The 13,048-nt window shown below is 40.8% G+C and overlaps 1 protein-coding gene across 19 annotated transcripts in view; it reads left to right on the forward strand.

Annotated features, from left to right (window-relative positions):
* The window catches only part of NR3C2 (nuclear receptor subfamily 3 group C member 2), a 375,513-nt gene that overhangs the window by 126,512 nt on the left and 235,953 nt on the right, over positions 1 to 13,048 (forward strand). Inside the window, exon 3 of one of the 19 annotated variants that reach the window (XM_089302390.1) lies at positions 4,842 to 4,974. The exons of the other annotated variants lie outside the window; for them this stretch is intronic. Coding sequence (XP_089158516.1) covers positions 4,842 to 4,959 — 118 coding nt within the window. The 3' untranslated portion in view covers positions 4,960 to 4,974. Of the gene's footprint in view, positions 1 to 4,841; positions 4,975 to 13,048 lie in introns of those variants that run through there. 19 annotated transcript variants of the gene reach the window in all.

Genomic DNA, 13,048 nt, shown 5'->3' on the forward strand with positions numbered 1-13,048 from the left:
AGGGGGAACTAAAAGGCAACAAATAAGAATTTTCGAAAGTATATGTCATAAGACTGCTTTCATACGTGCAATAAGAATTTACATTACTGTTGGCATGACAGAAACTGTTTACCCTTTTTCATAAATTTAGGAACTTACTGTCATAGAATACAACCTGAAGCGCACATGGTAACACTAGGAAGCTTTAGTTTTATTATGGAAGTGTATTTGTGTAAGACTCCTAAAGGTGGATCCCGAAAGTCTTCTTTGGTTGGAGACTTTCTTGTACATGTTCTAATAGAATACTGAGGACCATGGTGTAGAGTATGTAATGCCAGTCAAGGTAAGCCGTGTTTTATTCTGTTACTCACAAATACTTCAGTTCCCTTAGAGCATTTGCCAAATGAAGTGTGTTGATAATTGAAAAATCTAAAAAAGTCTGATTTTCACAGTTATATATACAAACATGCGTATCTTTATAAGATGCATAAAGAAAAATATTCCAAAGGTGTCGCAGCACCTTCCTTTCTGATAGCATGGTGAAGGAACATTACTTACTGGTTAGAAAGAGATGGGAGCCTCAGAGTTTTCCAGGAGAGTTTATTTTTATCTTCCTCAAGCTTAATTTAGGAGTTGGATAGTCAGGAATACTAAGAAACTTAACATGGTAGCTTGGAGATGACACCATAGATCATTGTGCGTGACAGGTGGGCATGGGCACAGTGACAGCTTCAAACCACCCTGAATGCTGTGGTTTGCCATGGAATAATTGTAACCAAGTGCTGGGTGCAGTCTACCCCAGAAGACCCTACTGGACTATGTAGATAATTGGCATATGAAAGTGGCTGAACAGGGAGCCCTCAATGTAGGAGGAGATGGAGTGCTGGCCCAAACTATTCTGGTCCTATGACATACTGCAAAAGCTGGTTTTTAAAAATAAATTCTCATAGCAACTTTGATACTGTCAAAACACTGGTTATTTAAAACTTCCATTTGCCAGTATTACAGATAATCAAGAGTGTGCAACATTACACAATAAATGACAATTCTGTGCTTTTAATATTTGCAGAATGTGTTTTCAGTATTGGGATTTTGCACTGTAGAGATTTTACATCATTTTGATGGCATAAAACTCTCAAAGTATTTACCATGTTAAAGATGCATATGTAGGGGCTGGCGCCGTGGCTCACTTGGTTAATCTTCCGCCTGTGGTGCCGGCATCCCATATGGGGCGCCGGATTCTGTCCTGGTTGCTCCTCTTCCAGTCCAGCTCTCTGCTGTGGCCCGGGAGTGCAGTGGAGGATGGCCCAGGTCCTTGGGCCCTGCACCTGCATGGGAGACCAGGAGGAAGCACCTGCTCCTGGCTTCAGATCGGTGCAGTGCCAGCCGTTATGGCCATTTGGGGGGGTGAACCAACGGAGGGAAGACCTTTCTGTCTCTCTTGCACTGTCTATAACTCTACCTGTCAAATAAATTAAAAAAAAAAGACAAAGATGCATATGTAACTATTAGATATGTTTTCTTGGTTGTGAAAATAATGTTAATTTATGTTATCAGAAATAGGCATAGTTTAGTTTGGGTAATAGATAGGTTGTAATGAAGGGCTTCAGATTTTAATTTTCCCTTTAAAATCTTCCAGATTCTTGGAAGCCAGATATTTAGTTTTCAGTGCAGACCCATGTGGACATTGGATATTTCTACCTGGAGTTCGCCTTTCTAGACAGGTGGGAAACTGTTTGCAGGTGATTCTGAACCACACATCAGAGTTGTGTTTCCAACTCGGATATGCATGTAGTCTGATAGTATTTTATTTAAGGACTCTGTTAAATGGAGGTGTTAGGTAGTCAATATTTGAAACCGTGTAAATTACAAAATGGAAATGGAAAAATACAATTTTATGCCAAGTAGGCCATTTACTGGTAAAAAAAAAAAAAAAAAAAAAAAAGGCAGTGTAAATACACACCTTTCCCATGACTGATAGTGAATAAAACTCCCTAAGCAAGAAGGACTTGTGTTTTAGGCCTGGTTACAGGCCAGGAAGATTGACCATCTTTTTCCCAGACCTACAAAACGGTCAGGTTTAATCCTGAGCTAAAAATGGTGCACTTGCCTCAGAAATTGCTGATTTCTGGTGAAGTGTGGAAAGGTGGACACCTCCTCTCCCTCGTGCCACACTTGCACTTCTCCTTCGTTTCCACCTCAAGCAGGCGAGAGCAGAGTACTCCAGAAGATCTTTTTCCCCCCTTATAGGCCTCCCGCTCTTTCCTTTAACAGACTCCGTCCTTAGTCTCCTTAGTCGCTCTCAGTAGGGTCTGTGCTTCCTCAGTCTCCTTGGGAATTGCAGTGCAAGTTCTTCCTGCGATAATAAAACACACCTTCTCTTTCAAATGCAAATTGGAACGTTCACAGCCTCTGTCCATAAGACCCCTCCATCGCCAGCTTCCTAGAAAAGATGTCATGCACAGGTCATAATAGCCATTTTCATAAAACGCACGAGTTTGTGCTAGCAAGAGAGGATTGAGGGATTTAGGGATCTCCGTGTTCCCTGTTGAACTTAGAGAATTGCTTCGCCTGGGGTTGTGTTTGCCTTTCTTTGCAAGACAGAATGCACACAGGAAGGGGAAAGCTGAGCTGTCGTGGGCAAGGGGAAAGCAAACTTGTAAGCAAATACAGTCTTTTAAATGACATCTGAAGAAGCTCAGCATGGTCCGTTCTCTGGGTGAGAGAGTTCAGAGTCGAACACAGGGTCCATTTCACCGCCTTCCTAACTGGAGTGGTGGGCAAGCTGCCCACGTTCAGAGGTCTGTCATTGTTTCTAAAGTAGGGCCAGTAGTATCCAGCTCAGGGGCTTGTCCTCAGATTCCACAAGGGTTTTAGCTTTTTGCCAAATTTAAAATTAGTTGTTTTTAGTGTATAAAATGTTCATCAAAAAAGACTTTTTGATCAATACAAGATATATTAGAGACCATACCATAGTATCTTTTAAAAAGATTTATTTTATTTATTTGAAAAGCAGAATTACAGAGAGGCAGAGTCGGGGGTTGGGGGGACTGGGTAGAGGTCTTCCATCCACTGGTTGACTCCCCAGATGGCTGCAGAGGCCAGATCTGCCCCAATCTGAAGTCCCTGGTCTCTCCCATGGGTGCAGGGCCCAAGGACTTGGGCCATCTTCTACTGCTTTCCCAGGCATAACAGAGAGCTGCATCAGAAGAGGAGCAGCCGAAACTCAAACCAGCGCCCATATGGGATGCCTGCGCTGCAGGCGGCGGCTTTTCCTGCTTTGCCGCAGTGCTGGTCCCCATACCAAAGTATCTTAAAAGTATGTGTTTTCTCTGCACAAAATGTCATTCGTTGTCGTGTACCAGATAAACTTCCTTTCAAATATAGTAGTAAATGCCTTAAAACTGTTTTCATCAAAATGTACATGGGATGATATGGACTTATTAAAAATTTGAAGTGTTTCAGGACCTAAGTGAGTTGAAAGTGGTCTCTCCTCTTTTTTTTTTTTTTTTTTTTTTGTGTGTGTGTGTGTGTCTTAATGGATTTCTATAAACCTGCTTAATACTCAACAAGATAAACAATGTTGGACTGTAGCCCGCTAAATCGTGAAATGTTTCCATTTTGTGGAAAATTATCTATCTTGTTTTATCTCATTTTAGTATGCCTTATTCCCTATAGTCGGTAATAAAAAAATAGTCCTCGGTCATTTAAACAAGTAATTAAGAGGACCATTTACAATTTCTTGTCTTTGAAAAGTGTTAATTTTATTTGTTGTGGGTTAGTGTTGCATTTATTATCTGTGCTTACAGTTTCTAACAGTTCAAAGGTGAATCGTTATAAAAGTTTTAAAAGTTCTCTTCAGTAATATTTGTTACTGATCTTTAACCATAAAGACATGCTTTTAAGAAATAAACCTTTTGATAAATTTACAGAAATATGAAACTAAATGTAACTCTGCAGCATGAATGTATCAGCTGACAAGTCCAATTGTTGCAAGAATGCCAGTTGTAGCTAAATCAAATCATTATTTTATGAGACATGTGTTTGAATTAGTAGGATATTATTTAATAGGGAAAGTATCATATAAACTAAACGTGACATATCAAGTGAAAATGCATTATAATTCTATAGACTCCTCCTTTTCCTTGTAGTTTGGCTAGCAAATGTTCAGACATTCAGGCTTTCATTCCTTTAGCTGTGTGTGTGTGTGTGTGTGTGTGTGTGTGTGTGTTTGCCTGCTACTGGTATATGCCAGCTGCTGTACCAGGTGCTGGGATATAGCAGTAGAATTGGACAGGTAATTGGCTGTGTTTATAATGGTAAATGTTTAAGAACTAGCCCTCTGCAAGGAAAGAAAGGCCCTGATTTTTACTGTTTACTGATTTCTAGAGTGTAAATACTCCTACCCAGCCAAGTTCAAGCTACCAATGCAATGTTACTGAATGCAGGATGAGAAAAGATTGTATGTTTTTCCTCCCATACTGATAAAGAAAATGTAAATAACCTAAAGAACATGAAATGAAATGTAGTAAGGTGATTAGGAAATGATGTTTTGATTACTTATTGCCTTTTTAAATATAATTAGTTGTGTATTTATAGACTACAAATAAAAACCACAATTGGTGGTAGTTGTCTGGGAGAGTGGTGTCAAGGTGTTTTTTCCCTTTGTTGCAAAAATATTTTAAAGAAACTAAGATGCTTATAGGCAAAAGGGAATGAGCCAGAAGACCAAGGGAGCACCAGTTTTTAAAATGTATTTACTGGGGCTGATGCTGTGGCATGGTGGATGGGGCTGCTGCTTGCAGTGCCGGCATCCCATATGGACACCGGTTCCAGTCCCAGCTGCTCCACTTCTGATCCAGCTCTCTGCTGTGGCCTGGGAAAGCACTGGAAGATGGTCTAAGACCTTGGGCCCCTGCACCTGTCTGGAACATCTTGAAGAAGCTCAAGGCTCCCGGCTTCTTATCAGCGCAGCTCTGACCATTGTGGCCAACTGGGGAGTGAACCAGCAGATGGAAGACCCCTCTCTGTCTCTCTGCATATACTTCTCTCTGTGTGCAACTCTTTCAAGTAAATAAATAAATCTTTTTTAAAAAATGTATTTATTCCATGCCTGAAATAGTCTCATGGGCTTTTTAGCCGGATCCGCATGCCTTAAGGGCTGATTCTGAGGCCAGAGTGCTGTTTAGGACATCTGCCATTCTGTGGGTCTGCTGTGTATCTCACTTCCCATGTTGGATCATTCTCTTCCTTTTTTATTCTATCAGCTAGTATTTGCAGACACTAGTCTTGTTTATGTGATCCCTTTGGTTCTTAGTCCTATCATTATGATCAATTGTGAACAGAAATTGGGACTAGTGAGATGGCATTGGTACATGCCACCTTGATGGGATTGAATTGGAATCCCCTGGTATGTTTCTAACTCTACCGTTTGAGGTAAGTCAGCTTGAGCATGTCCCGAATTGCACATCTCTTCCCTGTGGGGAGCAACTCGGACTAGACTAAGTTACTCGAATTAAGACTTATTCTATGCATCTGCTCTCCCACAATATGGTGCTGGGAAAGGAGTAAACAGCTTCTACACACCTGCCTCTTGCCAACTTGAGTGATGACCTGCAGGAGCTGATCCTGCTCCTGATTGGAGGAGAGCAGCGTACTCGGCGTGTGGGTAGCAGAGTTGGGATTGGTGGAAGAGGACTATAAAGGAGGAGAGAGACAACATGCACCAGGAACATCTTAGGGGAACACCTGAGCAGCCCCCCCGCCCCCCCCCCCCCGAGAGAGCTGGCCGGCTGTGTGCCGCTCCCCCACGGAAGTGGGGAAAGTGGCAGGGGGAACCGCCCTTCCACGGAGGTGGAAGGGACGGTAGCCAACCCGGGAAGAACCAGCAGCAAACCCGGGGAGGGCCGAGCAGACAAAAGAACAGTGCAGGGTCCTGTGTCGTTCCTCCACGAAGAGGGGGAGCGACACTTCCCTCTCTTATTCCCACTCTTACATTTAACAGCGATCACTTTTCAGTTAAGTTTCAACACTTAAGAAGAATTGTGTATTGATTACAATATTCAACCAAAAGTATTAAGTAGAACAAACAAAAAAAATACTAAGAGGGATAACATATCAAGTTGCTCATCAACAGTCAGGGTGAGGGCTGATCAAGTCACTTCTCATAGTGTTCATTTCACTTTAACAGGTTTCCTTTTTGGTGCTCAGTTAGTTGTCGCCAAGACACTCTGGGGAAAAAAAAAAAAAAAAAACCTAAATGAAAGATCTCCACGAGTGAGATCCCAGTGGAAAGAATGGGTCATCAAAGAGGGAGGTATCTTTCTCTGAAGGGAGGAGAGAACTTCCACTTTGACCATGGCCTTGTCTAAATATGATCAGAGTCAGTGAACTCAGGGGGCTTCCATAGCCTTGGCAGCTCATGACAAGAGCCTAGGGTGATTACTGATGCCATAAACAAGAGTGTCAATTTGTTAAGTCAACAACAGGAATCACTGTGCACTTACTCCTCATGTAGGATCTTTGTCCTTACTGTGCTGTACATTGAGATTTAATGCTATAACTAGTACTCAAACAGTATTTTTCACTTTATGTTTCTGTGTGGGAGCAAACTGTTGAAATCTTTACTTAATGTATGCTAAACTGATCTTCTGTATATAAAGAGAAATGAAAATGAATCTTGATGTGAATAGAAGGAGAGAGGGAGTGGGAAAGGGGAGGGTTGCGGGTGAGAGGGACATTATGGGGGGAAGCCATTGTAATCCATAAGCTGTACTTTGGAAATTTATATTCATTAAATAAAAGTTTAAAAAAATTTAAAAAAAATGTATTTATTTGAAAGGCAGAATGTCAGGGGGTAAAGGAGAGAGAGTGGCAGGGAGATATCTCCTATCTGCTGGTTCATTTCTCAAATGTGCTTAACAGTTGTGCCTAGGCTAGGCCAGGCCACAGCCAGGAGTCAGGGACTTCATGCTGGTCTATCATGTCAGTGGCACAGACTCAAGTATTTGAGCCATCATCAGCTGTCTGCCAGGTGCATTTCTAAGAAGCTGGAGCAGAAGTGTGGAGTAGCCCAGACTTGAACCAGGCACTGCAACAAGGGATGTGGGCATTCCAAGTGGCCGTTTAACTTGCTGTGTCACAATGCCAGCCCTAAGGAGTACCGTTTTTTTTGAGGAGGCAGAGAGTATAGGGAACAGAAGGTGAACAGAAAGCAGTAGTTAGGAACGTATTTGGGTCAACCATAGAAACTCAAGGGAATGCAGACTATGCCACCCAGGTGTGGATTGGCTGTTGTGCTGCCAGATACTTAACCAAAGGTGTTTTCTAATCACTTTTGATTTCTCAATTAAAGGGAAAGATGTAAATAGTTGTCTAGGTCCATGTGATAATAAATCAACCAGAAAAACAGACTGTGAAGCCTGGGAGATTTCTCAGCAGTCCCAAAGATTTACTTGGATCTGCTGATCTTGAGCTTAAAATAAGAATGATCAGCATCAGCTTGTTGGCGTTTTCATCTAACCATGTTCAGCTGTGTGGCTGTAGGTATGGTGCAGGTAGGGCCTTGGGTTTAAGTAGAGTTGAGTTTTCACCAGGTATGTATGATGAAATGATCACTTAGTAGTAGGAAGAATTGAGAGTATCTATAATAGCAGTGATTAAAACAAATGGAAATGAAATTATCTAAATTCCAGCATAAGTCTGTGTAAATATCTTAACAGGGAACATCTCAAAGCTTTTCTTTAATTTTCATTTTAGGAATAATTGTTATTGTGATTAAACAGTTGTCTGATATTCATTTATAGTTGCCAGTAAAAATCATGGTATTTATTTATGTCATGTGATTACTTATTCTGTAAGCAATTTTAACTTATTTCCCCTCCCCTGGAAAACCCTCCTATTTTTGTTTGTCCGTTTGTCACTTATTCACTATATTTTCAAAATGCCTATGATGTGTCAGGTATCTTCATCTCATGGTTCACTCCACATACTCTAGAAGTTTTATAGTGCCTGTGATAAGAGATATATAAGGGGGCCATAACTTATGTTCATGAACTACATCAGTACTGTTGCTGATGCAAACTTCGACAATTCCCATAATCTTCCTAGGGCTCCTTCTGTTCATAAGAACACTGTATCTTTTAATCGGATGTATGTGTGCCTTTTTGTACAAATTGTGGAAACTTTCAAGATAAAATTGTATTTTATTCATAACTATATTCAATATTTATTAAATATTAGGTATGTACTTATTCATATAATACTAATATGTTTGAACATGTGTGTAATTTGTAGCTTTCTAGAAAGGAATAGACTGGCCTCTTGTCTTTAGTTTTAAACATAGAGCTTTAGGCAGCTGACATCTCTTTTGTTTTCTAGGCCACCCTAGTTATAAAACTTACGTATTACTTTTCCAGCAAAGAATAGTTATAAATGCTGACATTCTTTCCTCTTTCTATGGAAAAATTGATAAGTTTCTACTGTTCATATGGATTAAAATAATAAATATATTCATTTTATATACTAATGGATTTCAAATAGAAAAAAATATTAAGAATCTTTGGGATTTTTTTAAAGATTTTTTTATTTATTTGACAGAGTTACACAGAGAGAGAAGGAGAGGCAGAGAGAGAGGTCTTCCATCTGCTGGTTCACTCCCCAGATGGCTGCAACAGCCGGAGCTGAGCCAATGCAAAGCCAGGAGGCAGGAGCTTCTTCAAGGTCTCCCACGTGGGTGCAGGGGCTCAAGCACTTGGGCCATCTTCCACTGCTTTCCCAGGCCATAGCAGAGAGCTGGATGGGCAGTGGAGCAGCTGGGACTCAAACCGGTGCCCGTATGGGATGCCAGCACTACAGATGGTGACTTTAACCGCTATACCACAGCACCAGCCCCTGGGATTTTTATATGCAACACATTTTCTTACCGTGTTTCTATCTTTCAGAACCCTTGGGACATTATTATTTAGAAAATTTCCCCATAATGCATAAAAGCACACATTTTGATATGGATGCTACTAATATGTTTGAACATGTGTGCAATTTTGTAGCTTTCTAGAAAGGAATAGACTGGCCTCTTGTCTCTATCCATTAACTGTTGCCAACCTCAAGACACTTGGGAAGGGAACTTAGTAGGTTTAGAATCAAAGCCATGTAAGTTTTCCTGCATGTATTTGTAGTGGGGGATAGAGAAATCCAGTGTCTGATCCTGCACCACGGGGAGCTCCTCCTGTCTAGTTTCTCTGTGACTCAGCTCTTTTTTTTAAGAGTATCTTCAAATACCCTTTCCCTCAGTCATGCCCAGCTTAGCTTTTTTACTACTAGTTCTTCTCCCTTACACAGACTCCCACTATTCTTAGAAGGAATGTGCGTGGTCATTTTTTGTGGTTTTCCTCTTCACTCTGGGGAAGCTGCATGTTCTAAGTGTTTCCCAGCTACCTCAGGCCTTCATCCCAAGGCAGCATCAGCACCATCTCAACATCATTATGTGTGTTAAGCAAAGACAAATATGAGCTACCAAATGAAGACCCAGACATATTTGGCTGTATGCTTTTTGTATGAAAGTATTCATAATGTACAGTTTCTAATGATTTAGCTATAAAAGATATTTTAGTAGTTGCTCCATATCACACATACATCCCACGTTCATTTGTCAAATATTGCCTCCCAGCCACGTTTGATTCTCAGATGAACCTGGGAGTTAATAGTTTGGGTAACTGTGATGAAAATTATAAAGTATAACCAAAATATAATGTGGAATAACTGATTCATTTCCTCCGCTCACCATTTCATTTTCATCATGTAGTACATAACATTTTAACTGCTGCTAAGTTAGATCTGATATTGTCAAAAATGATCCACAAGAGAATTCAACAGAGAGAAGTATCTTAAGTAGAAAAATTCCTTCAAAAATAGTTGTCATTTCTCTTTGCCAAGTTTTATCCTTTGGCATTTTTTGCCTAATATGTAATAGAATAGTTAGCTTGTCCGGTGTGTGAATATATCTAGGTTTCTTATTAGTGGGATAGAACTAAAAAAAAAAAAAAAAACAAAAAAAACTTTAAACTCCTAAACGGCCAGGAAAATATTCATGTAAAGGGGAAAGCTTTTCTTCTATGTTAAGATATTAAGATGTAAATTAAGGAGATACTCTGAAGTGTTATTTTTAATGTTGTAACTTTTAACCTATTAACATAGTAAAAGAGACACATGGTTAAGTAACTATTATCTCTTAACTATGAGTTTATCCACTATAAAATTCCTTTTCTTGTTTTATTTGCTCCGTAAGTTTTATGGGCTATCATCTATTTTTAATGTTTTATAGCATATTTAGAGAGTGAAATTATACATTTAACTCTGTAGTATGTGTTTGGAATCCATCTGTTAGAACTTACTGGAAAATGAAAGCTCTATACATTCGTGGATTTCCTTTATTTTCAGCATGTAAACAATTAATATTATCTTATCCTTCCTACTGTAAAACTAAAAGAATGAAAAATATTGTTGAGAATGAGTTCTGCTGTGCTCACAGAGGTGGATTCAGTCTTTGCTATCTTGCAGTCAGTCTGTCGTGGTTCAGATTTCTTGTGTTGTAAAAATAAACGTTTGTGGTTTACTGAGGCAGAAAAAATTGTCCAGTTTATAGTAGTTTAGTATTTTAAACTTCAGTATATGTTGGAAAAATAGACTTAACATGCATCCTCAGAGGAGTGAGTGATAAATTGATTTATATACTTTTATTTTTTTAAGATTTACTTATTTGAAAGAGTTACAGAAAGAGACAGTGAGAGATTGATCTTCTGTCTGCTAGTTCACTCCCCAATGACTGCAATGTCGTGGCTGGACCTGGCCAAAGCCAGGAGCCAGGAATTCCATCCGGGTCTCCCATGTGGGTGGCAGGGGCCAAGTACTTGGGCCAACTTTGGCTGCATTCCCAGGTGCACTAGCAGGGAACTGGACTGGAAGTAGAGCAAGCTGATGCTCATCTGGGATGGCTTCACCCACTGTGGATGGCCACAATGCACACCCTGATTTACATACTGTGAAGACTTCCCTGACGTGCTGTCTCGTGCCAGGGAAAGCTGAGCATCACCAGGGGCCGTCAGGAGCTAGGAAGAGGCAAGCAGGAGGCTGCCCTTGATCCTTCAGTGGCAGCACCTCCCTGCCACACCTTGGTTTTGGATGTCTACATTCTAGAACTGTGAGAATGCATTCCTCCTGTTTTGTGTCACCCAGTGACTTAAACTCATGACTTAACGCATGAAAAAATACCCACCCAGCTGGAGAAGGTGAAATAAGATGTAGATTTGAAAATGGATTCAGCAGAGTCCTTGATTTCATGGAAACTAAGTAGAGCTAGAAAATAGCACAAGTAATTCATAACTGCGTATGGGATGAAATTCAAAGGCAGGGACGTCTGAGCCCCACTGTTCTAACTCTTTCTTCCTTGGTTACTCCCTTGGTTTGACTCCATTTATTTCTCAGTAATGTAGGTAAGATTGCCTAGGACAGTGCCTGATGTGCAGCAAGAAAATAATTCAGTTTGTGAAAACGTGACATCAAGTATAAAGTACCGTGCAGATAAACACGAGGCAGTGATGATACATGTTGTTGACTGGGTGCTGTCACAGACCATTTCATGGTGTTTTTTTTCCCCAAAGAGTCATATCTTATTTGAAAGAGTTAGAAAGAGGGAGAGACAGAGATCTTCCATCTACTTGTTCGTTCCCCAGATGGCAGCAACAACCAGCACTGGGCCAAGTCAAAGCCAGGAGCTTCGTCCAGGACTCCCACATCTATGGCAGGTGCCCAAACACTTAGCCATCCTCCACTGCTTTTCCCAGGTACATTAGCAGGGAGCTGGATCGGAAGTGGAGCAGCTGGGACACAGACCCTGCACCCTTATGGGATGCTGGCATCACGGGTGGTGGTTTAACCTGCTATGCCACAGTGCCAGCCCAACTATTGTGTTTTAAAATAGAATCAACTTTGGTCCTTCTCATCAGTCGGTCCTCAGAATGCTTTGTCTGGTGCCTTACCTCCTGCAGGTCTCTTTGCTGAGAACTCTGGAAGCTGCATATACACAAAAGCCTCTCACGGCCATAGCACCTGTCGAATCTGTAACTTCCACACGTTGTGTAAAACATTCACATTCCTGAAAGAATGTTCACCTGTTTACTAGTTTATTTTTTTTGAAAGGCAGAGAAGCAAACAAAGACTTCTTATCTGCTGGTTCATTCCCAAATGGTTGCAATAGCTGGAGCTGTGCCAAGCCAGTGCCAGGCACTCAATCCATGTCTTTCATGTGGGTAATACGGATGCAAGTACTTGAGCCATCACCTTCTGCCTCCCACGGGGTGCATGAGCAAGAATCTGGAATCAGAAGTGAAGGCAGGACCTGAACAGACCCTTTGATATGAGCTGCAGGTGTCCCTGAACCACTAGGCCAAATGCCTGCCCCAGCTGTTTTAATAGTAGCAATGTTTTTTCAATTCTGTGTCCCCAGATTAAGCTAATGCTTATAAGTACCAACTCTTCCTAGCTTTAATTCATAGGATTTCATGCATGCATAAACCAAAAGGCACTATTATGTGCCCAACTACTGACACATTGCCCTAAAGTTCTCCAAAAATATAAGCTTGGTTTCAGTTTGAAAATTTTCAGGGAAATTTCACAAGTTGTGATTTTGAAGTTGTCATTGTTTACAGCCCTTGTCTCTACTGTTGAGGAACAGTGTTGTGTTTTTTTTCCTTCTTCTTACTATTGAATTCTTTGCCTAGTGGAGGATTAAGCTTATGATTTTAAAATAAACTGAAAGCATGTCATTGTAAAAATTGGAAGAAAAAAGGAAGGGTGGGAACATGGGCTGGAGGGAGGGGGGTGGGAAGTATTGCTATATTCCTCCATCTGTATATATTAAATACATGAGAGTTGTTCACCTTCTATAAAGAAAAAAAGGAAAAAAAATGCAATAGTTGAGAAATGACCGCCTGGCCTGTGTTATCCTGAAGCAGGATGCTGTGCCCCTGCCTCACCTGGGCATTCAGGCCTATGAGGAGGAGCTTGGAAGTTA

Source organism: Oryctolagus cuniculus, chromosome 8, assembly GCF_051225735.1.
Source record: "Oryctolagus cuniculus isolate XC-2025 breed Fujian yellow rabbit chromosome 8, ASM5122573v1, whole genome shotgun sequence".
Lineage (NCBI taxonomy): Eukaryota > Metazoa > Chordata > Mammalia > Lagomorpha > Leporidae > Oryctolagus > Oryctolagus cuniculus.